The 21,958-nt window shown below is 56.5% G+C and overlaps 2 protein-coding genes across 2 annotated transcripts; one reads left to right on the top strand and one right to left on the bottom strand.

Annotated features, from left to right (window-relative positions):
• Positions 1 to 272: 272 nt before the first annotated feature.
• Positions 273 to 5,379, bottom strand: LILRB5 (leukocyte immunoglobulin like receptor B5). The gene is given in 6 exon segments (XM_039383857.1): positions 273 to 506; positions 1,139 to 1,430; positions 1,432 to 1,937; positions 2,136 to 2,171; positions 2,262 to 2,444; positions 5,296 to 5,379. Coding segments are annotated over 5 exon segments (1,068 nt in total). The 5' UTR covers positions 2,293 to 2,444; positions 5,296 to 5,379; the 3' UTR covers positions 273 to 303.
• On the top strand, positions 3,809 to 20,702 carry LOC113998081 (sacsin-like). Its single transcript, XM_039383856.1, is given in 8 exon segments — positions 3,809 to 5,816; positions 6,979 to 7,066; positions 7,254 to 7,356; positions 7,649 to 7,795; positions 8,166 to 9,498; positions 9,740 to 9,828; positions 10,306 to 11,978; positions 11,980 to 20,702. Coding segments are annotated over 8 exon segments (11,886 nt in total). The 5' UTR covers positions 3,809 to 5,793; the 3' UTR covers positions 20,410 to 20,702.
• The last annotated feature ends 1,256 nt before the right edge of the window (positions 20,703 to 21,958 follow it).

The raw sequence follows: 21,958 nt of genomic DNA, 5'->3' as shown, positions 1-21,958 counted from the left end.
GCGGTCACTGAGTGGCCCAGGGTGGTCATTGTGTGGCAGGAGACATCAGTGGAGTGGTCACTGTGCAGACAGAGGGGGTCAGCGCAGAGGGAGAGGTCAGTGCAGCGGTCACTGCAGGACGGGAACGGTCACTGCGCGTGGGAGCGCAGACCCCGCCTCCAGCACAAGCCCCGCCCCTTCACAGGCATGGGTCCCGCCCACTCCCGAAGCCCCGCCCTTCTGCGTGTGCCGGCGGGTACCCCCCCTTGCCCGTCCGGCGGGGACCCCCGAGCGGACAGGGACAGGCACAGCGACGAGAACGGTTTATTTATCCCACCGCGAAGCGCGGGAAGGGAATCCCGGTGTTCCCACACTGGTCGCAGTCAGGGGAGCACTGCCTGCGGGGAGAGGGTGGGCCCTCCCGCCCCGGCAGCAGCGACCTCGCGTGGCTTCAGCCGTAATGAGCCCCAGCAGGACCAGCAGCCCGGCCCCCAGCGCCAGGCGCACTGCGTTGCACAACGTGTAATCTGCAGGGGACAGGAAGGGACGGTCACTGGGAGCCCCTGGGAGGATCCCCCAGGAGATCCCAGACCAAAGGTATCCTCCAAGGGGATTCACAGGGCAGTGAGGGAAAAGAGACACAAGGATAAGGGGACACACTGGGGAGTTCCTGGGCTAAAGACAGATAAAGAGAAGTTCACAGGGAGCAAAGGGAGCCCCATGGGCTCCTGTCAGCTTCACCTCCCACATCCCTGTCTCCTGGAACACCCTCTACTCATAGCCTCTCACCTGTCACCCCACCCATTGGCACCAAAGGAACATTGAGGTGGCCCTCAGCTGCTCCTGCCAGCCAGACGGTGCCACTGAGCTGTGACAAGACATATGATTGTCCGTGGGGCTGGTAGGTGCAGGGACAGTGTCCCCTGACTCTTACCCCCAACTGTCAGCCTAGTGACCTTGTGTCAATAGGGTCTGTAGGTCATCTGTAGGGTCTCTGGGAGTTGGCCAGGCTCAAACAGCTGAAGGAAGCTGAAATCCTCTGCTCGGATCCCTCTTACAGCTGCTTTCCTCCCTTAAATCCTCTTTTCTAGTTCCCCCAGGATGTGACGGATTGCAAGGAGGAAGAGAAGAGTAGGATGTGGCTGGGGGGATGTCTCACCTCTCACCACCAAATCCAGGGTCTTGCTGACAGCAGACCATTCTATCGAAGCATTCTTGGTGAAACACTGGCAGCTGTAGCGGCCCCCCTCACCTTCCTGCACATGGGAGAAGTTGTAGTCATCTTGTTCCCTTGAGAGTACTTGGGCTCGGATCTGGCCCTCCAGGTACAGGAAACAGCCAGTACTGTGGTGTGGGGGGGTGCAACGGAATATCACATGAGTTCCTGCAGTCACCTCATGCCCAGGCAGGACAGAGAGGTCGGGTCCAGGGAGACGGATCCCTGGGGGGACAGGAGAGGGCTTGAGAAGACATACAGGGCTTTGACATGGTGCCAGGAGCCGCCAAGATCTCCATAAACCCATCAAAAGGCTTAGATGAAGGTGCAGATGGTCCCCACCTCTCCAAGCCAGGGAAGAAGAGAAATCCCCTGCCCATCATATGGATAGGGAAGCCAAGTGTCTGCATGCATCCCAGTCTGCACATAGGGCATGTGACCCCGCAAGAAGGGGTAACAGCACATCTCTCACCTGTCACCATGACATCCAGGCCATCGCTGCGAGCCAGCACAGTGCCTCCCTCCAGGTAATGGCAGTTGTAGGTACCTGTGTCCTCGTAGGTGGCATTAGAGATGGAGAACTCGGCCCTGCTGCCACTCTGCTCCAGGGTACGGAGCTGGTGGCCATCCTTGTACAGCATGAAGTTCCCATTGCCATGCTGGCAGCTGCAGCAGATGGTGGTGGAGCCTCCTGGTGGGATCACCCCAGGTGGCTTCAGGAAGATGGAGATTGTTGGAGCACCTGCACAGGGAGAGAGAGATGCTACTAGACAGACAGGGAGCCCCCAGCAGCTGCCCTGACATGAGCCTGGGGCTGCCTCTGGGCACAGTCTCCACACAAGGGTGAGTTTTGTTCCATGGGGCTGCAGAACTGCCCTGGGAGATGGGTGGGGACCAGAGATGAGTCCAAACTCCCCAACTACCTCCTCAAGATACTCACTTGGTGTAGCCTTGCTCTGTGCCACCAGCCAAGCACCTGCAAGAGAAGCAGCTGTGTAACATCTATGTGAAGTCTCTGGATGCCTCCTGCCACCCTCTGGGAGCCTGCACAGCCTCTGGCACTCACCGAAGGCCAACACGTGGGTCACAGGCAGCATCGTATTCCTCTTGGCTCTCTCAGTACTCGACTCAGCAGGGCTTCTTCAGAGGAAGGCGCTGGCTAGGAGGCACTGAGCAGCTGGGTGGCTTCTTGTGGGTCCTGATATGACCTCGTTGCCACAACCCACCTTCTGTCGCACAGCTTGGGTTTCTGCAAACACAAATGCAGGGCTGGGATGGTTGAACTGGAACCACAATGTCCTAGTCACATGCCTGGGTCTGGGCCCCCGTGATGACTTGGTCTTAGGATCCTGCAGACCCTGGGAGAAAAGCCCTCAGGACTTTTTGTTTCTCTTTCTTAGTTCCGGTCACTTGGTGGGGAAATGTCTTCCTTCTGCCTTGTGAAATAGGGAGTTGTTTTGCAACTGCAAAACCACAGGCTTGGTGGCTCAACAGAATGGAATAGGACGGGAGGAACTTGGCTTCCCTTTTGACCTTCTCGGGGGATGATTTTTCCCCTGGCCTGCAGTGCCTGTCATTGGAGGAGGGACAGCAATACCTCCAACCTGTAGGTCTGGATGCACCTTTCAGGAATGGTCTCAATCTCCATCCACCCAGGCTTCCTCATTCCCGCACTGGAGCAATGGAACATCCTTACTCCACATTGCTGCTCCCTTCCACCCCTCCTGGAGCCAGACCTCCAGCCTCAGCTGCATCTTGACTGGGCTGGCCAGGGATGTAGACAGAACTCCCTTTGGCTATAATGTACGTCTGATTAAACAGGGGAAGTCACATCTCCAGGTGATGTGGGAGCAGGGAATGGATGGGTTGTGGCACTGGAGTTGTGTGGGACACGTGGCAGCTTGTCCAGTGGTCCTGCTCTGAAGGCTGCAGCGTCTGTAGCTCCCTGTCCTCCTGTGAGCTGCGGGCAGCATGTCCTGCCCCCTCTTGTGTGTGCAACCTCTGCCACAGCTGGCCACAGCAGGAAAAGTCGGGAGGACTCCAGGCTGGGCAGCTGGGGTTTATATGGGTGTAACCCAGAGGGGAAAGGCAAAGTGGCCGCTGGACTTCTCCAGAACCCCTGTGGTCCCTCCTAGACTCTCTCCACCCTTTGCTTTCTTCCCCCTTCAGCCCTTTCGGTCTCCCTTGGAGATATCATGGACTAGGAGAAGTTTGGGCAGTAGGGTGCCCTATGGCCTCCTCCTGTTCTGGGCACCTCCTCTGGCCCCGTCTCCTGACTAACCCCCTTTTGCCTCCCCCAGGCTCGACTGATTCTTGGCACCTCCTTGGAGAGCCTCCCTTCAGGCCCATTCACCTCCACAGCCTCCACTGGCCACAACAAACTGCTCTGGTCTTACCAGAGCCCAGAGGAGAACGACCTCTGGCCCACCCTGCAGGCTCTGCCCTGGCTCTCTCCATCCAGGATGGAGTTGGTGGCATTGCCATGGGGCTCATCCATGGGCATATTGGACTCCTTGTGCCCCTCTGGAGAGGGGCACATCCCTTGGCTGGACACCAGCCTCTGGGTGCACATCCAGGGCATGGGACTGAAATAGAAAATGAAATAAAATATTAGCTATTTAGCTATGTAGGTGTGACTTTGCAAAATGTAAAACTGCTTAAAAGTTTCTGCCCAAACTGCGGGCAATTAAGATAAAATAGCTTAGAGAATAGGGAAGGCTTTTTAGCACATAGAGAGGGGTGGGGAACCTGAAACTGCTTGAAATGATAAAACTTTATGTAACTATAATGGTAAGAATAGGAGGTAAAACTAAGTGTCTATTTAGATAAGGCAGACTGCAAAAAGAGTGTGTGTATAGATAATTTTAAACTTGCTACTTTCGAACTGTATAAAAAGCTATGGTATTTCTTGGCTCGGTGGAGTGCACTGGGGAGAACACCTGCCCCTTTGCATTCCCCGGCTGTAATAAAAGTGCTTTTCAGATTGTTCAAAGGTTTCTTTGAATCAGGACCATGGAAAGGGCTTCCCCCTCTGTCACCACTGTTAGAAGTTACTGCATCCAGCAGCCCAAGGAAGACGAGGCTGCCACAGCTCCAAGCCCCCAGGTCCAACCAATTGTGGAGCCATCATAGGACACATAGGGATACACACAACCAACCTCACAAATCCATAGAGGCACACACCCCCTCACACAAACAGAACCAACAGCCTCATCCCGCTGAGCAAGATGTGGCCCTTATTCTTCCCCTTGAGGCACATTTGAGCTTAAATATAAAAGGTTTTAATGAACAATGTATTGTCCGAGTCCTACTACCATGAAGCACCTACCTGCACACCACTGCAGTCAGGAGCAAGGGGATAGAAGGAAGAGCTGAGGAGGTTTCCCTTGAGATGTGTCCCCCTGAAATCTGTCCTACACTCCCCCTAAAGCAGCATGTCCTACAGGTTACTTTTTCACACATTCCAAGTGGTTTCCATGTCTTTATGGTCTTCGTACAGCCTGTGGTCTGCAGTCCAAATAGCCTCAATGTGGTCTCCTTGGGGTTCTTGTGTGGCCTGTGCAATCAGTGTGATGTCCTGTGGTCTTCACGTAGTCTGTAATAGTCCATAGGGCCTAAATTGGTCTTCTGTGATCTGTACAGTGCAAGTGATCTCCGTATGGTCCCCATGATCCATTTCATATGGCTCCTTCATCCAGGACAGCTGAGATGATTCTGAAGACCTGTCATAGGCAGGAGACCAGAAACTGGGTCTCCCTGGGGTCCCTCTCCCTTCCGGCCTTGTCCTGAACACTGATGTCCCCCAAGGAACCTGTGGACACTCACTGGTGTGCTGCCCTGCTGGAGCAGCCAACACCCTGTAGTGGGATGGTAAGTGACAGAAAGATGAATGGATGGATGGATGGATGGATGGATGGATGGATGGATGGATGGATGGATGGAGAGGGTCTGTGAGACCCTGGTCTGAGATAGTTGCCCTCCACAATCACACAGCCTCTTCCTATATCTTCCTGGATGAATGTCTGGCTCCCATATGTGGCCCTCAGGTATGTCTTGGTTCCTCCACACCCTTAACATATGTATTGTCCCTCAGTTCTCACCTGGACACATGTCGTGGTCCTATCTCACCCTAGAAACCCCCGTGGATGGCCACAGAACCAGTTCTGTGCCCAGCCGAGTCCACGACTTGGATCCTTGCTGGCCCTCAGGCCCTCATCAGGCCCTCTGTCCCTGACTGCCCCAGGCTCAGGGACTCTGCAGGACAGGGACCGCCCACGTCTTTCATTCCCCAGTGCCAATGCCCCTAGAGATACCTTTCTCAGTGCCCTCCATGTCCTCTGCTCCTCCCATTCCTTCCATCCCCGGCTGTGTGTGCAGCGAGGAATCGAAACTGTTGAGCCGGGAGGTGGGGCCAGTGCCAGGGAGCGAGAGGCGGACCGGGACAGTGGATTTACGGCAGCGGCACCGGGACAGTGAATATACGGCAGCGGCACCGGGCACTGGCACCAGGCAGAGGCACCGGGCAGCGGCAACGGGACAGTGGATATACGGCAGCGGCACCGGGCACTGGCACCGGGCAGTGGCACCGGGCGTCCCTCATGGCCCTCAGGCAGCCAAAGGCGTGAGTCGGTCTGGGGCTTGTCACTGGGGTTTCACTGGGGGCTTGTGGGGGGACACAGGGGGTGGCTGGAGCGTTGCAGGGGTCGCAGGGGGCTGTTGGTGAGACCAGGAGCTCAGGGAGAGCTGAAGGGTGACTGAGGGAGGTGGGGACTGCGAGGGTCAGGGCTTGCAGGGAGGGAGTTTCCGGGTTGCTGAATGTCTTGATTTTGGCTGGGATAGAGTTAATTTTCTTCCCAGAAGCTGGCCCAGCACTGTGCTTCGGATTTGGCAGGAGAACAACGTTGGTAACACACATGCTGGAATTGGTGTTCAGTCGTGCTTACTCCCAGTCAAGGACTTTTCAGTGTCCTATGCTCTGCCACTGAGGGGGGAGCATGGCCAGGAGAGCCAACCCGAACTGGCCTGAGGGAAGTTCTGTACCACAAAACCTCCTGCCCAGTGTAGAAACAGAGTGGTAGTGGTGGGGTGTCCGGGAGCCGCTGGTCACTGCTGGGGGACGGGCTGGGCATGGATCAGAGGGGTGGTGAGTGACTGTTTGGCATTACTGGTTTATCTTGGGTTTTGTTTCTCTCTCTCCTCTTTTCATTACTATTAGTAGTAGCAGTAATATCAGTGTATTTAGTTTTATTTCAGTTATTAAATTGTTCTTATGTCGACCCACAGGTTTTAGCTTTTCCTGATTCTCCTCCCCATCCCACTGGGAGCAGTGAGCGGCTGCTTGGGACTGAGTTCCCAGCTGGGATTAAGCCATGACAGTTTTCTTAGTGCCCAACCAGTTTGGGTCAGCTCTTCTGGCCATGCTCCCCCCTCGCTGGCAGAGCATGGTACACTGAAAAGTCCTTGACTTGGAATAAGCATGACTGAACACCAGTTCCAGCATCAGTGTGTTACCAGCATTGTTCTCCTGCCAAATCCCAAACACAGTGCTGGGAAGAAAATTAACTCTATCCCAGCCAAAACCAGGACATTGGAGCATTCCAGGAAGAGGTGGGGACCCTGGGAAAGTGTGGGTGTAATCCTTGGAGGTGGTTGTTTCAGAGAGTCCTGGGAAAAGATGGGGTCCTTGACTCCGAGGAAGGGGACATCTGGGGGATTCAAGGAGGACATAGAGTCCTGGTTACGCACCCTCCCCCACACTCTTTCCCCTTCTCTCTGCTTTACAGGGAGACTTTCTGCCAGCGGGCACCCGTCTTCCTTGATTACCTGCACAGCATCCTGCAGAAGTACCCAGATGGGGGGCAAATCCTCAAGGTGAGACTCCCGGGGAACCCACCTATCCAGACTCTCCTGCCCAGCTGGGCAGACCAACCCAGGCAGTGGGGGGTTGGTCCTTGCCCAGCACCAGCTCCAGGACCTTGGTTCCCAGCTAGAGAAGGTCGGTGCTTTTCTCATGGGCCTGGGACAGCCCAGGTGACCATGCACTCATTCTTAATTCCAGGAGCTGGTGCAGAATGCGGATGATGCTGGCGCTAAAGAGGTCGTGTTTGTGTCCGATGAGCGGGAATTCAACATCAACGGAGGGGGACTGGAGGGCACCCAGGGTGAGAGGTGCTATGGGCACTGGGAGAGACCGGATGAAGCACTGGGGTGGCACTGGCTGATGCTGGGATGGACTGGGTGATATTGGTGAAGAATTGAAGAATGATCAGGGAACTGGGGGAACTGGAGCTGATGAGGGGTTTGGGGATGTTCTGAGGTCACTGAAGGGTACTGGGAAGACTCAGTGGTACTGAAGAGCGTTTCATGGGACTGAGATTGTGGGAACACTGAGTCTGGGTCACAGAGCCCCCTACATGTCCCAGTTCTCTCCTAACTCATGGTCCTGGTCACCAGGCCCAGCTCTCCTGGCCTACAATGATGCTGTGATGTCACCTCAGGACTGGACAGGGATTCAGCGCCCAGGGGTGTCGCACAAGCGGGAGGATCCCCACACTGTGGGGCGCTTCGGCTTGGGCTTCACTTCTGTCTACCACCTCACTGGTGAGTAGCACCGGAAACCTCAACTGTGATTGAACTGGGGACATGGGTTTTACTGGAGGCTCTGAACTGTAGGAGCGGGGGAGAACTGGGGGGCAGTGAGGTATGCAAAATGGAGGGCACTGTGAAGTGAGGCAATCTGAAGCACCAGGAAGCTGAAGGGAGGCTAGGTGGCAGTGGAGGGCAGAGCAACAGCAGAAAACGGAGGGAGAGCTGATGAATTGGGATTAGGCTGTGGATCCTGGGAAGCACTGTGGAGATGAACTTGAGAGTATTGGATGGGCCTTTGGGTTACTGATAGGTTAGGATGATCTGGGGAGGCAGTGGTGTCCATGTCATCCCTGTGAAGGCCTCATGGTTCTCATGTCTCCAGACCTGCCAGGTGTGTTGAGCCCCCCATACTTGGGGGTGCTGGACCCCGAATGCCAGGTGCTACCAGGTGCTGGCAAGCGCTGGGACATCTCTGCAGCTCAGGACTTTCCCGGCCTTTTCGAGCCCTTCTGGGCTGGACTGGAAGCTGTGGGACAACACCGTGCCTCTCCCCAGGGCACCCTCTTCCGCTTTCCCCTTCGTCGGCAACCCTCAGAAATCGCTGCAGGGGTCTCCGATCCTGAGCGCATTTGCAGCCTCATCCAGACATTCCTCACTGATGGCCCTCTTGCCCTCCTCTTCCTCCGCCATGTCCGCCGTGTGACCCTGCACCGTGTGGCCCCTGATGGGGTCCAGACACTCATGGGGACTCTTGTGGCATCCCCTCAGCCTCTCCCTGTCCCAGTGCCATCAGGGGATGAGGGGCTGAGTCTGGCGTGGAACCTGGTGGCCTTGCATGGGAATGGGGTGGGTGACGTGAGCGAGTGGCTGGTAGCCACAGGCAGGGCCACAGAGGGGCCAGTCATGGCACTGGGCACAGGGCTAGGGTGCTGCCCAGAACTGAGCCTGGCACACCCCCTCTGTGGGCCCTGCCAAGGGCGGGTCTGCTGCTTCCTGCCCCTGCCAGCCACTGACCAGATGGCCACGGGGCTGCCCGTCCATGTCAGTGCTCCCTTCGCCCTCTCTGATGACCGCCGCCACCTCCGCTGGCCTGAGCAGGGTGAGAAGGGCGAGGAAGATGCCTGCTGGAACGCCCTGTTGCTGCTTGACCTCCTGCCCCGGGTCTACAGCCACTTGGCCGCTGTGGCCATGGCTCTGCCTGGTGCAGATGTCTACAGCATCTGGTCAGACCCCGAATGCATGCCAAGCTCTGGCTGGATCTGCAGCCTGGTGACCCGTGTCTGCCAGGAACTGGCAGCTGCCCCTCTCCTGGTGCCAACTGCAGAGGGGGTGGCAGGGCATCTGCGGGCGCCTGAGGCTGTGCTGCTGCCGGAGGCTGTGGGGGACGTGGCTGCACAGAAGGCAGTCCGGGCCTTGCTGGTGGCAGCTGGGGAGCCGTTGGCTGAGGTCCCAGCCCACGTGTGGAGGGCACTGGCTTTGGCGATGCCGAAGGGCATGCGGGAGGCCACAGCGGGACACGTGCGGGAGGTGCTGTGGCACCATGGGGCCATCGACCTCTCAGCTGCCGACCGTCTCTCCCTGCTGCGTTACGTGGCCGGGGATGGGTGCCATGCTGAGCTCCGGGGTCTCCCCCTCCTGCCTCGCGCTGATGGGACCTTCGTGGCCTTTGGAACTGCATCAACCATTGTCTACGTGGACACATCCGACTGCCCCAGGTAAGCCCTCAGCCCCTGGCAGCCCCATTCCCTGTGGAGCGGACAGGAGAGCCAGTTGCCCAGAGGTGCAGCTCCCACTCTTGAGCTGGAAAGGGGGACCACAGCTGAACCTGGACATTTGGGATCCTCACTGCCCTCTTCTCACCTGGTGTCACCAGGTGGGAGCTGAAGCAGGTGTCTAGGAAGCTACCTGCCCCCCATTACCCCTCTAGTCCCCCAGCACCACTCTTTGTCCCCACAGGGAGCTCCTGCCTGGCCTGATGGGGTCCTTCCTGCCTTCAGACCTGGAGCTGGGCTTGGACAACCTCCTGCGAGGCATTGCCAAGACAGGTAAGAGAGGGGGGGGCCCTGGACTATCTTCGGTCCCCTGGTTACCGTCTAAACACCAACAGCCTCGTATAGCCTCGTATAGCTCCTCTGCAGCCCCAGTATCTCCCTGTATCTCCCTGTGTCTCTGGGGACTCCACTGTCCTTGCTGTTCTTCCCACATTCCCCTGTCCCCCCTGTGCTCCCTTGGATTCTGGGTCTCTTTGTGTTCCTCATCTGAAGACCAGTGCCCCCTAATACTGGTCCCCCTAACACCTCTTTTCTTTCTCAGATCTCCTTTATTCTCCACCAGTCTGGGGTTTTACTGTCCTCCTATTCAGGGTATCCACTATCCCTCCAGAACCCAGGTCCTCCCATCTCCAGTATGGGGGGGCCACCCATCCCCTGCAGATCTCAGGCTCTTTCCCCCACATCCTGGGTCCCCCTGTCAGGTCCCAGGTCCCATGTGCTTCTAGTCCAGCCTCTGCCTCTTGCACACAGGTCTCTTCCCCAACCTGGTTCTGCTGGACCCAGCTGTGATTGTACAGACCCTGCACTTGGCTCTGCCCCCCACCTGGACATCCCAGTCTTCAACCCCAGTGACCTGGTGCCCGGCCCAAGGACCTCCCCAGCCCCCAACCTCCTGGCTCCCAGCCCTGTGGCAATTCCTGGCCCGCCACGTGGAAGACCTGGGTCAGCTGGAGGGGCTTCCTCTCATATCCCTGTCCCCACTGGATGCCCCCAGTATCTGTCTGGCTCTGCTTATACCTGAGTCCAGTCTCATTTTCCAGGCATGGGAGGACCAGCACCTGCCACCTGCTGTGGCCTCTGTACTGGAGGTCCTGGGTTGCCCAGTGGTGCCACCGGGCATGTGGCACCGCTCCCTGTCCTGCTACGTCCTGCCTCCATCCCCCCTCAATGCCTTGCGAGCCCTGGGCAGGCAGGGGGTTGTAGCAGTGGCCTGTCGCATGGCCTCGCTGCCTGATGTGGATGTGGTCACCCTCCGGCTCTACCTGGCAGATGTCCCATCCCTGACAGAGCAGGACAGGGCCACCTTGGCTGCTCTGCCTCTCTTTATGCCACTGCCCTGCTTGGCCACCCCACAGCCCACGGAGTTGGTACCAGCTAATGCCACCCCGATGCTGGAGCCAGAGCTGGAGCTGCCCAGAGATATGCTTCTGCCGGAGGCCATGTTGCAGTGCCGAGATGAAGCTGACCAGCAGCTCCTTGGGAGGCTCCAGAGGCCCCTCATCAGTGCAGCCCACGTTATGCTGAAGGCCATCAAAGCCGTGGCCCAAGGCGCCTATGAGGGGCGGGCGGCTGAGACACAGGCTCTGCTACTGTGGGTGCTGCAGCACGGAGAGGTTGCCTTTGCACAGAACCCCCTGCTCCGGCAAGCCTGCAGTGAGCTGGCCTTCCTGGAGACCCCCAATGGCCCTGCCTGCCCGCGAGACCTCTACGACCCCTGCGACAGCACTTTGCAGGCGCTGCTGGGACCTGAGCGCTTTCCTCCTGCTGCCTTCCACAGTCTCTCTGTCCTCCGTGCCTTGAGGGCCCTGGGCTTGCGGCACGGTGAGGGGTACCTGCTGCCTTCAGACATCCTCTCGGCTGCAGCAAAAGTGAGTCAGGGTGACACAGTGGCTCTGGACAGGGCTGAGGCACTGATCAAGGTCTGCAACCTCCCCAAGGCACTGGCTGGCTTCAGTGCTGCAGAGCTCCAGAGGCTTCAGACCCTGCCGTGGGTGCCTTGCTCCAAGTGCACTGGAATGCCTGGGTAGCCTTTCCTGCCGCCCAGGGAGCTGCGATCCACTCAGTACCAGTGCCTAGTGGGGCTTGCCATGCCCCTGACTGATGCCTTTTTGCCAGAGGCAGAGAAAGAGCTGGGGCTGAGCCAGACTCCACCACCAGAGAGAGTGTGGGAGCAGCTGAGAAAGCTGGCAGGGCATGGGAACATGGATAAGGTGGGTTCCGCTCTCCAGCCCATTTACTGGCACATGCAAGAAAACCTGGAGGTCTTTAGGACCGCCCCGGATGATGCTGTGGTGTGGACTGGGTCTGGATTTGTCCTGCCACGTGATGCCGTGCTGGGCTATCCTGAGGAGCTGGAGCTGGGGATGCTGGTGCCCCGCGTGCCCCCTGACTTCCTGCCCTACAGCTGCCTCTTCAGTGCTTGGGGGGGTGGCGGTGGGAGTGAGTGAGGAGAGGGCAGTGTCAGCCCTGCGCTGCCTGGGGCAGGACATAAACACACGCAGCTCCAGAGCGGGCATTGCCACAGAGTTGCAGGTGGTTGTAGCTGTCCTGGAGTGGCTGAAGAGTCGGGGGCACCAGGGCGAGGGCACCGTGCCAGTTCCTGTGAGGATTCCGGAGGGCTCAGGCTTTGCCCTTTGCCCAGCTGCCTCTACCGTGTACCTAGACATGGAGCTGGAGGATGAGGAGGATGTTCAGGAGGTGGTGCATGAGGCAGTACCATCCAGCACAGCCATATTCCTTGGTGCAGAGCTGCTCAGTATGCGGGTGCTGGGACCAGAGCCATTCACAGCCTGTGGCCCCTCGGAGCCCATCACCTTACGCCTCCGCAACATCCTCCGGGAGTATGGCGAAGAGAGCGACCTCTTCACAGAGATGGTCCAGAATGCAGAGGATGCTGGAGCTACTGTGTGCCGCTTCCTCCTGGACCTCCGGTGCTGCAGAAAGGCCACCTCTGGGCTGCTAGACCCAGGCATGGTTGCCTGCCACGGCCCAGCCCTCTGGGTCTACAACAATGCCCTGTTCACAGAGGATGACCTCTGTAACATCACGCGGATTGGGGCTGCTACAAAGGAGGGGCAGGCAGGCCGGATTGGGCGCTTTGGGCTGGGCTTCAGCTCTGTCTACCGTATCACAGATGTGCCAGCAGTGCTGAGTGGGGAGACACTGCTCATCTTTGATCCCAATGGCACCCATCTGGGGAAACACATCCCCAGGGCTGGCTGCCCTGGCATCCGCCTGGACTTCTCCAGCCGACCATGCATCCTCCGTGTCTTTGCTGAGCAGTTCCAGCCCTACCATGGTATCTTTGGGTGCTGCCTGCCTGAGCCAGGACCCTTTCTAGGGAGCCTTTTCCGCCTGCCTTTTCGCACTGAAGAGGAAGCCATTACATCGCAGATTTGCTCAGAGGCCTTTGGTACAGAGCGCATCCAGTCCCTTGGCACTGGTTTCCTTGGCTCTAACTGGCTCCTGCTGCTCTTCCTGAAGAAGGTGAGGGAGCTGTCCTTGGAGATGCTGCCAGACATGACCACCTCTGCAGAGAATACCATACCTCTGACCACGCTGCGGCGAAAGGAGATCCAAGACTTGGGGTCCCCTGGGGACCCCCCAAGCTGGGCGGCCATTGAGCAGCTCTCAACCTGCAAGGAGGAATCCAAGACCATACGGCACTACTTGGTTTTGGTGTGTCAGGGTAATGGGGAACTGCTGGAATTGTTTCACCAGGACACACGGGCAGGACTCCGTCCTCCACATCCCATGGCTGGTGTGGGCCTTCCCCTTGCCCTTACTGAAGATGGCAAGTGGGTGCCGCGCCTGGATGGCGAGAAGGGGCAAGTCTTCTGCCACCTTCCCATGCCAGTCATCTCAGGGCTACCAATCCATGTGCATGGGGCCTTCAACATCCTCTCAAACCGCAAGGGGCTGTGGGACACCGCGGAGCGGGGGAAGTGGAACCGGCTGCTGCTCCGCAATGCTGTGCCAATTGCCTGGCTCCAGGCACTAGACCACCTCCGTGCCATGCATGAGGCAGGTGAGTTGAAGAACTATGAGTATCATCTCTTCTGGCCAGACTTTAACACTGCCCGTTACCCCTTTACAGAGGCCGTGACTGGTTTCTACCATGCTGTGGCAGCCAGGAATGGCCCCAGGCTCTTTTCTGATGGCCACTCATGGTGCTCGCTGCAGGATGCCTGCTTCTTACACCAGGATGTGGACAGACACCCCAAGCTGGGTGATGTGGTGAAGCGTGTCTTTGCCACCACTGTGCCCCATCCCCTGTTAGCTGTGGCCTTGCCAGAGCATGTGCAGAAGGGCCTTGGGAAGGCAGTGGATGCTGGCACCTATGACTGGCCCCGCTTTTACTGTGATCTCGTGCTTCCCAACTTGGAAAAACTCTCTGCTGTTGACAGGAACCCACTGCTTCTCCATGCACTGGATATGGCCCATGATGATGTGGACAAAGTGCTGCAGACAGTGCCCTGCATTCCTGCCACCCCTCATGGCCACCTGCAGCTCATCAATCGCTTGGTGCATCCCAGAGGCCGTGCTGCCCCTTTATATGACCCTAAGGATGGGTACTTCCCCACTGGGAATGCCTTCCTTTCCCCAGAGAGACTAAACCAACTGGAGAGGCTGGGCATGGTGAAGAACACAATGGCCCTGCCAGAGCTGCTGGAGCGGGCAAAGACCGTGCAGCTTGTCTGGACCAAGAATCGTGCTCAAGGCTGCCAGAGGGCTGCCTGTATCCTTGAGCTGCTTCAGGATGCAGTGAAGGAGAGAGTGAACAATACCCTGCAGGTCGCTTTCCAGACTGTGCCCTTCCTCCCGGGTACACTGCCCTCTGGTGAACATGTGCTGTTGCCAGCTGCCCAGCTCTACCATCACCTCCATGCCCCACTAGTGGGACTCATTCACCCTATCTTGGCTCCTAAAGCATTGGGGGAAAACTTCAGCCTCCCCAGGGAGGTTATATCCTTCTTGGGACTGGACCGGCAGATACCATCAGCTACAGTCCTTAAGCAACTGCAGGCACTGAGCTGTAGCTCCAACTCTCTCCCTTTGGAGAACTTGCAGGACAGCACCAACTGCTGCTACAAGCACCTGAACATGCTGCTCCAGAAAGGTCACTCCAGCTGGGATGAAGTGGCTTCTGCAGTGGCCCAAGGGGAACCCTTCATCTTGGTGGGCTCCCATTTTGTGCCAGTCACAGCTGTGGCTGAGACACTGTCATTTGACACTGTCCCATACCTTCATCAGCTCCAAAAGCAATACAAGCCCTATGGCCAACTCTGGGAGTGTGTGGGGCTGCGCCACACCTTCACCTGGGATGATTATGCCCGAGTGCTCTGCACCCTGGCAGAGACACATGCTGGAAAGCCGCTGCCTGCCCTGGAGCTGGCTCTGGCCTTGCGGCTGGTGTCTTGTGGCTTGATGGAAGATGGCAACAAGCCAGATGCCTACCAGACCCAGCGACTCTTTCTGCCTGATGAGGAGGGCATTTTGCGTCCACGTGACAAGCTTCACTTCAACGATACACCATGGATGCAATTGGACAGAGATGTCCTCCTGTGCCATAAACAGCTGTCCCGAGCTGCAGCCCTGCGCTGTGGGGTGCCTACCACACTTCACCGAGCACTGGAGAGGAGTCAACTCATTACTGATGACCTGACCCTCTGGGCACAGCCATTTGGTGCCCGTGAAGACTTGCCAACACGTCTGAAGAACATCTTAAAGGAGTACCCAGCATCGGCTTCTGATATGGTGAAAGAGGTGCTCCAGAATGCAGATGATGCTGGTGCGGGGCTTGTGCACTTTGTGTGGGACCGCCGACAGCACCCAGTGAAAGCCACTTTCAGTGAGAAATGGAACGTCCTGCAGGGCCCTGCCCTCTGCATCTACAATGACAGGCCCTTCCAGCAGCAGGACATTGAAGGCATTCAGCGTCTGGGGGTGGGTGGCAAGCAAGGCCGGCAGGATGTCACAGGCAAATATGGCCTTGGCTTCAGCACTGTCTTCCACTTTACTGACTGCCCAGCCTTCCTGACTGGAGACAGTGCCCTGTGTGTCTCTGACCCCCATCTCTACTACGTGCCCATAGCCACAACTGAGAAGCCTGGTGGGATGTTCGCTGTCAACCCTGAATTCAAGAAGAATTTTCCAGATGTTTATGACACCTTCCTACCCTCCCTCTTCAACCTGAGTCAGGGTGTCCTTTTCCGACTGCCACTCCGCACTGCAGCTGAGGCTCCCAACTCCAGGGTGTCTGACATGGTCGTGCGAGACCAAGACCTTGTGGACATAGAGGAAACACTGGCTGAGGAAGGTGAGGATTTGGTGCTCTTCCTCCGACATATCCACACTGTGGTCTTCTCTGAGATCCCCCCAGATGGGAAACAGTTGGTGGAGAGGCTGCGGGTGACAACAGAGCTCACAGATGGTGATGCAGAGCTGAGACGGGGTTTTCAAGCAAGATTAAGCCACGCCATGGATGGGAACGGCCCCACCTCTGTCTCCTATATCATGAAAGTCAAAAACAGCAAGACCAAGACCAGAACTGTGTGGAGGGTGATCTCCCAAATTGGGGTGCAGGAGGGGGCTGAGGAGTCTCTGGTGCTTGAGTGTCTGCCCTATGGGGCTGTGGCTGCCTGCCTGGAGCCATTGAACACAATCACAGGCAAAGCTTTCTGCACCCTCCCACTGCCGCTGAAAACCGGGCTGCCTGTGCACATCAATGCCAACTTCTCTGTGGATGCAGCCAGGCGCAGTCTTCGCTGGGACAAAGGCTGCACAGAGGCAGCCTGGAATGACTTCTTGCTCCGGCACTTGGTGGTTCCACTGTACTGTGACTTTCTCACCAGGCAGTGGAAAGCCTTGGGGCCAGAAGAGCTCCGGTACAAGTCCCTGAATCTCTGCCAGCAGCACCTGGACTTACATTTCCTCTGTTTTTTCCCTATTGTGACAAAGGTGCTCCCTATCTTTCAGGACATGGTGAGGGAGGTCTATAAGCACCTGAGTCATGCACGCCTGCCCCTGGTGCCTGTGTACCACGAGAAGTCACCTGGCAGCACGGTGACAATAACCTGGGCATCTCCAGGTGGAAAGGATGTGCTAACGGAGCCATACTTTCTTGAGGTGACGCCAGACCCAGATGTTCAGAAGGTGCTGCAGCACCTGAACATGAAACTGGTTCCAGCATTCACCCACTTGCGGCAGATCCATGAGCAGTTCATTGAAGCCCAGGTGAGCGCTGCTGCCTTAAGCCCCGCCTCTCTCCAGCGCTTCCTCAAGGCCCTGGCTCTGCCTGTGCCTTGCAAGCTGGCTGAGACATCCCTGGGGACCCCGGAGAGCTGCTCCATCCTGCTGAAGTACTTAGCAGGATGGAGCAGGTACTCCCAAGGTACTCCCAAGGATGTGGACAAGGAAGAACTGGAAGGCTTGCCCTTGCTAGCCACACAAGATGGTTATCTGAATACTCTCAGCGTCCGTCATCCAGTCTTCAAGAACTCCTTTGCCCACCTCTTCCCCCACCACAAGCACCGCTTTGCCCAAAAGTGTGTTCCTGATTGGATCCCACCTTGCTTTGTGAAGGAGCTTGGCCTCCCAGAAGCCACACCACTCATCCAGGAGGCACTGGGTCAGCTGAAGTGGACCCCAGAGGGGGAAAAGTGGCTCAAGGGACTGTGGACCTTCTTTGACAGTTTTGTCCACACACAGGGAAAGGCCTCAGTGGAGTTGGATGCGAACATGAAGTCATTCATGGATCATCTCCAGGACATGGCAGTGCTGCCTATTCAGGGGAATAAGACAGACTCAAAGCACCTAGTGCCACTATCCTCCCTCTCCAGAGTTCTTTTTAACTGTCACTCAGAAGTGGAAAAGGTGCTGCACAAACTGGGCATCCCTATGCTCCAGCGGTCCCTGCTGCCCTTTCATATTGCCCACCTCTGCTTGAAGCCAAGGGCACTGCAGGTCACAGAGCCCAGGGCTGTAGTGGCCCACGTGGCAGACACTGGAGCTGATCTTTGCTGGGGGGACTTAAGGGAGGAGCATGTGACTACTCTGCTGTGCTTTGTGCAGGGAAAGCTGGATCCATGTGCACTGGAGCAGCTCCGGCTCCTGCCTCTCTTCCGGAAATTTGGTGGGGGCTATGTAGCAGTGGCTGCCTACCGCAAGGTACTGTTGCTCCACAGACAGTACCTGGAAGTGCCCCTGGGTGCCCAAGCCCTGTACAACCTGGACAAAGACACAGTGCTGCTCACATCAGACCCAATCCACAAGCGGCTGGCCAAGGATTTGAAATGGGAGGACACTGATGACCAAAAGCTCTTCATCACCGTGGTGCTACCCCGGCTGTCCCAGCTCACTCAGCAAGACCTTATGGAAGCTGTACGGTTGTTCTTTGTCCTGCGACCCATCTGTGATAGTCAGACCAGGAAGGCTGTTGTGGCAGCATTTCAGAATGTGCCCTTTATACCCGATGCCCGTGGTACACTGCGCTTAGCCTCCTACTTTTACATCGATGCGCCCTCCTTCCGCGCTCTGGGGCTCCAAAACCGCTTTGTGCCTAAATCTTTCTGTAAGGAGCTAGGGATGAATTTGGAAGTTGAAGAGTTTCTGTTAGAGGCAGGTGTCCGCACCAGTCTCTCTGTAGAGGATTTTGTGGCACTGGCCCAGGAGATAGAGCATGAAGCTGCTCAGGCTACCTGCCACACTGCAAACCTGCTGAAGCGACAGGAGGAGTTGCTCAAAGAGCTTGAAACCCTGTTGGAAAATACTGAGTCAGCGGGTTTCCCAGAGCAAATTGCCTCAATCCACTTCCTGCCTCCACTGGCCATCCCCCAAAGCTTGAGCAGCCTCCATCCCCCTTTTGCAACCTGCATTAAGCCTGTGGCCCTGAAAGGCAGCATTTACCACTGCCAAAATGTGGCTGAGCTGCTGTGGTCATCAGCCACCATTCTGCCAGAGTCCCTTGAACTCGAGAAGAAGTTCCTGAAGGCCATGGGAGTCCTTGTAAAGGTACCCACTGCCCTGGTGGTGGCCAACCTGAAGCATGTGTGCAGGGCAGCCTGCCAGACGCCACAACAGGTGATCACACGGGCCAAAGTGCTCCAGAACATGTACAGCTTCTTGCAGACTCATCTGAAGGAGGTGGATGCAGAGCACCTTGCTGAGCTGCCTGTGGTGCTGACCAAGTCAGGAGACATGGCCAGGCCACGGCAAGTGGTGACATCGCTCCCAGATGAGGCTGACTTTTACCCCTACCTCCTCAAGCCTGACCCACATGTGGCTGTCTTTGGAGACCTCCTGCAACACCTTGGGGTAGTGACGTTCCCCACACTGACTCACTACAGCCATGTCCTGGCCCAAATCTACCAGGAGAGCCATGTCAGTGGGACCCTCACTAGTGTTGAGAAGAAGGTGGTCCTGCTGGCCACACGGCACTTCTTCCAGCTGCTGCGGGAGGCACCAGAGCCCCCTGATTGTTCTGCTGTGGCTAAGCTGTACCTGCTGAGCACTGCTGGCTGCCTAGAGCCATCCCACAGGCTGTGCTTCAATGACTGCCTGCCCTCAGAGACTGCTCAGGCCCTGAAGAAGACCTTTTTGTTCATGGCTGACCTGCCAGTGACAGGATGTAATGCCAGGTGGCTGCTGCAAATGCTACCACCACACCTGCGGCCACGGGCACTCTCAGAGGTGACAGAGCAGCAGCTGGAGGTGGGCAGTCCATGGCCATGTCGCTATGGCTCTCACTGCCCTGGGCAGAGGCGTCTGCAGACTCTCCTGGTATCACCATGGTTTAGATTGGGGCTGGTGTCCCTGCTCCAGTGGCAGAGCCACAAGGCTGTGATGGGAGTGGACGGGGATGGTGGCTTTGCAGTGGAGCAGCTGAAAGTGCAGTGCTGTGAGAACATCTGCACTGTGCTGCTCCACAATGGGACAAAGGTGGAGGGCAGCTCCCAGTCACAGGTCATCCATGCGTGCCTGTCAGGTGGTGCCCAGCGGCTCCTCTACATCCGGCATGCAGAGATGGTGCTGAACCGGTACCAGCTCAGGGTCCTGGAGACACTAGCACAGGAGATCAATAACATGCTGGGTGGACAGCTGGAGGCATCTGCCTTGTCCGTGCTGCATGAAATGCTAGTCTGCCAGGAGCCGCAGGATGTGGCCTTTGTTCTGGAGGAGAACAATGTGGCACTGGTGGGTGCTGCACCAGAGCTGGAGAAGAGGCTGCAGGAGGAGGCTGTGGCAGAGGGGAAGCCATGGAAGGTGAGTGGCGATGTGGATCCCGGCCTTGCAGCCTTGAGGCCGCTGCATGATGTCAGGTGACCAAAGGTGTTGCAGGAGCTCTGCGTCCAGTACGAACCTGTGAGCACTGCCCAGAACCACTGGGGACAGAAAGGTTGTGGCTCCAGGCTGAGCACTGAGGAGCCCATGGCCCTGACTCCGTCCATCCCCGAGGCCTTACGGTGGCTGCGTCAGGCCACGAGTGACCTGCAGGCAGCCCACAATGACATTCGGCGCTGCTGCCCCAACTGGGTCCTCTTCAAAGTGCACCAGGCCCTGGAGAAGGCACTGGTGGCTGCTGTACTTTGCCGTGGTGAAGCCTTTGAGGGCCTGGGGGGGCTGATGGGCCTTGCCAAATGGCTGGAGGCGAAAGAGCCAGAACTGGGGGGCCTGGTACTGGACATGCAGTGGTTGTGTAAACAGGGTATGGATGGAAAGGCCACACAGTACCCAAATTACCACCCTTTCCCCATGACCCCCAGTGAGGCCTTCCCCAGCGTGGATGAAGAGGACGTCCTGAAGCAGGCACAGAAAGTGCTGGGGACATTGAAGGACCATGTGGGCAGAAAGTGAGGATGTCCCCAGAGAGGGTCACTGGCAGCTGTGCTAAGGGACCACCATGGGCCCACCAGAAACCCACCACGGACCTGTTGTGGACTCATCATGGACTTGCCACAGGCCTGTCACAAGCAATTTCAGACTGTCCAGGTCTGATAGGAGAGCTTTGGAAGTAGATTGGCCAGGCCACTGGATGTTGCGGGGTAGCCTGTGCCATTGGCATGCCTTGAGAGTGTTGCCCGTAACCAAAAGAAACACAAACCAACAGAGTGCCGGTTTATGCGGTGCTTTATTCGGGGCCCCGGGAACCTGAGGACTAGCGTCCAAAGTCAGGATTCCGAAGACCCTCATTTTCAGTTCAGCTTTTATACACAAACAAGTTTACGTGCAGTTTCCACGGCAAAACAGTTACAGTTTCCACAGCAAACCAGGTGCAGTTACAAACAAGCTCATGCTCCATACTGATAACAATTAATAATCATCTACTCTAATCATAAATCTGCTTAAGTTGTCTTACCCCTAGAAACTGTTTAACAGACCCTTACTTCATCTTAGGTAACAAATTACTATATCCTAGGTAACAAATCATTATATACATGCTTGACTAGATCCTTTGATTATGGTTTCCACTTTTTTCAGCACATAAACAAGGTTGCTAACTTACTTCTTTGGAGTGTTGCTTTTCTAGGCCTACTCTCCTACTAAGCCTTAGCCATTCTACTACTAAAATTTAAATTGCTTTGCAACAAGAGCAGGGGAAATAAAGTACAATAATAAATGTTGCAGTGCTGGTAGACCCTTCACTGACAGTGGACTCGGAGGACATGGAGAGGTCATGGGTGGCTGGTGGTGTGTGGAAGGTGGAGATGGTGATGAAGGGGTTTAGAGAACTGTGGTGGTTTGATCTTGGCTAGTCAGTTGCCCACCACACCACTCCATCACTCCCCCTCTTTGACAGGGGGAGAAAATATGATGATGTCTCAGTTTAATGAGACTGAAGTGTTTTGCTAAGGAGGTTGAGTTATGAGGTAGACCAAACTCCTCTCTCTCAGCAATTGTAAATCTGAAATTAAGAGGCTCGAATCGAGGAAGTATGGAGAAAGAAAGAATAACAGCCCTTTATTAAAGGATAGATGTGTATTGGTAGAACACAAAAGCAACTAAACAATAATCCTGTACCCAAAAGTCCCCTTCAAAAAAAAAAAAAAAAAAAGGAAACAGTTCAATTACTTTCTGTCCTTTGGCGCAATTCCAATCACGGTCGGCAGGGGGCGCTGTTGGATCACTGGAGCAGCAGAACCTGCAGCGCTCTGTGTTGCCAGCAGGAACCCCAGAGCACGGGAGAAGCTGACAATGGGGATTTTCCCCCCACACCGAGGAGGGGAAGGGGAAAAGGGGAAAGAAGGGCAGGTTCTTCCCATGAAAAACTCATGCTGTCTGCAGCTGGCTGTGGCCAGGATTTCCCTCCCCCCCTTCGTCGATGGGCACAAACCACTGCCAAAACACGGGAGCGGAGGAGGGAAAAGAGTGACCCCCGACCCAAAAAGTTCCTCTGCAGGTGGGC

Source organism: Pipra filicauda, unplaced genomic scaffold, assembly GCF_003945595.2.
Source record: "Pipra filicauda isolate LSUMZ 115617 unplaced genomic scaffold, ASM394559v2 scaffold327_size997775_pilon, whole genome shotgun sequence".
In the NCBI taxonomy this organism is placed as follows: Eukaryota; Metazoa; Chordata; class Aves; order Passeriformes; family Pipridae; genus Pipra; species Pipra filicauda.
Note: the sequence above shows the minus strand (reverse complement) of the source record. Positions and strands in the feature narration are given on the sequence as shown.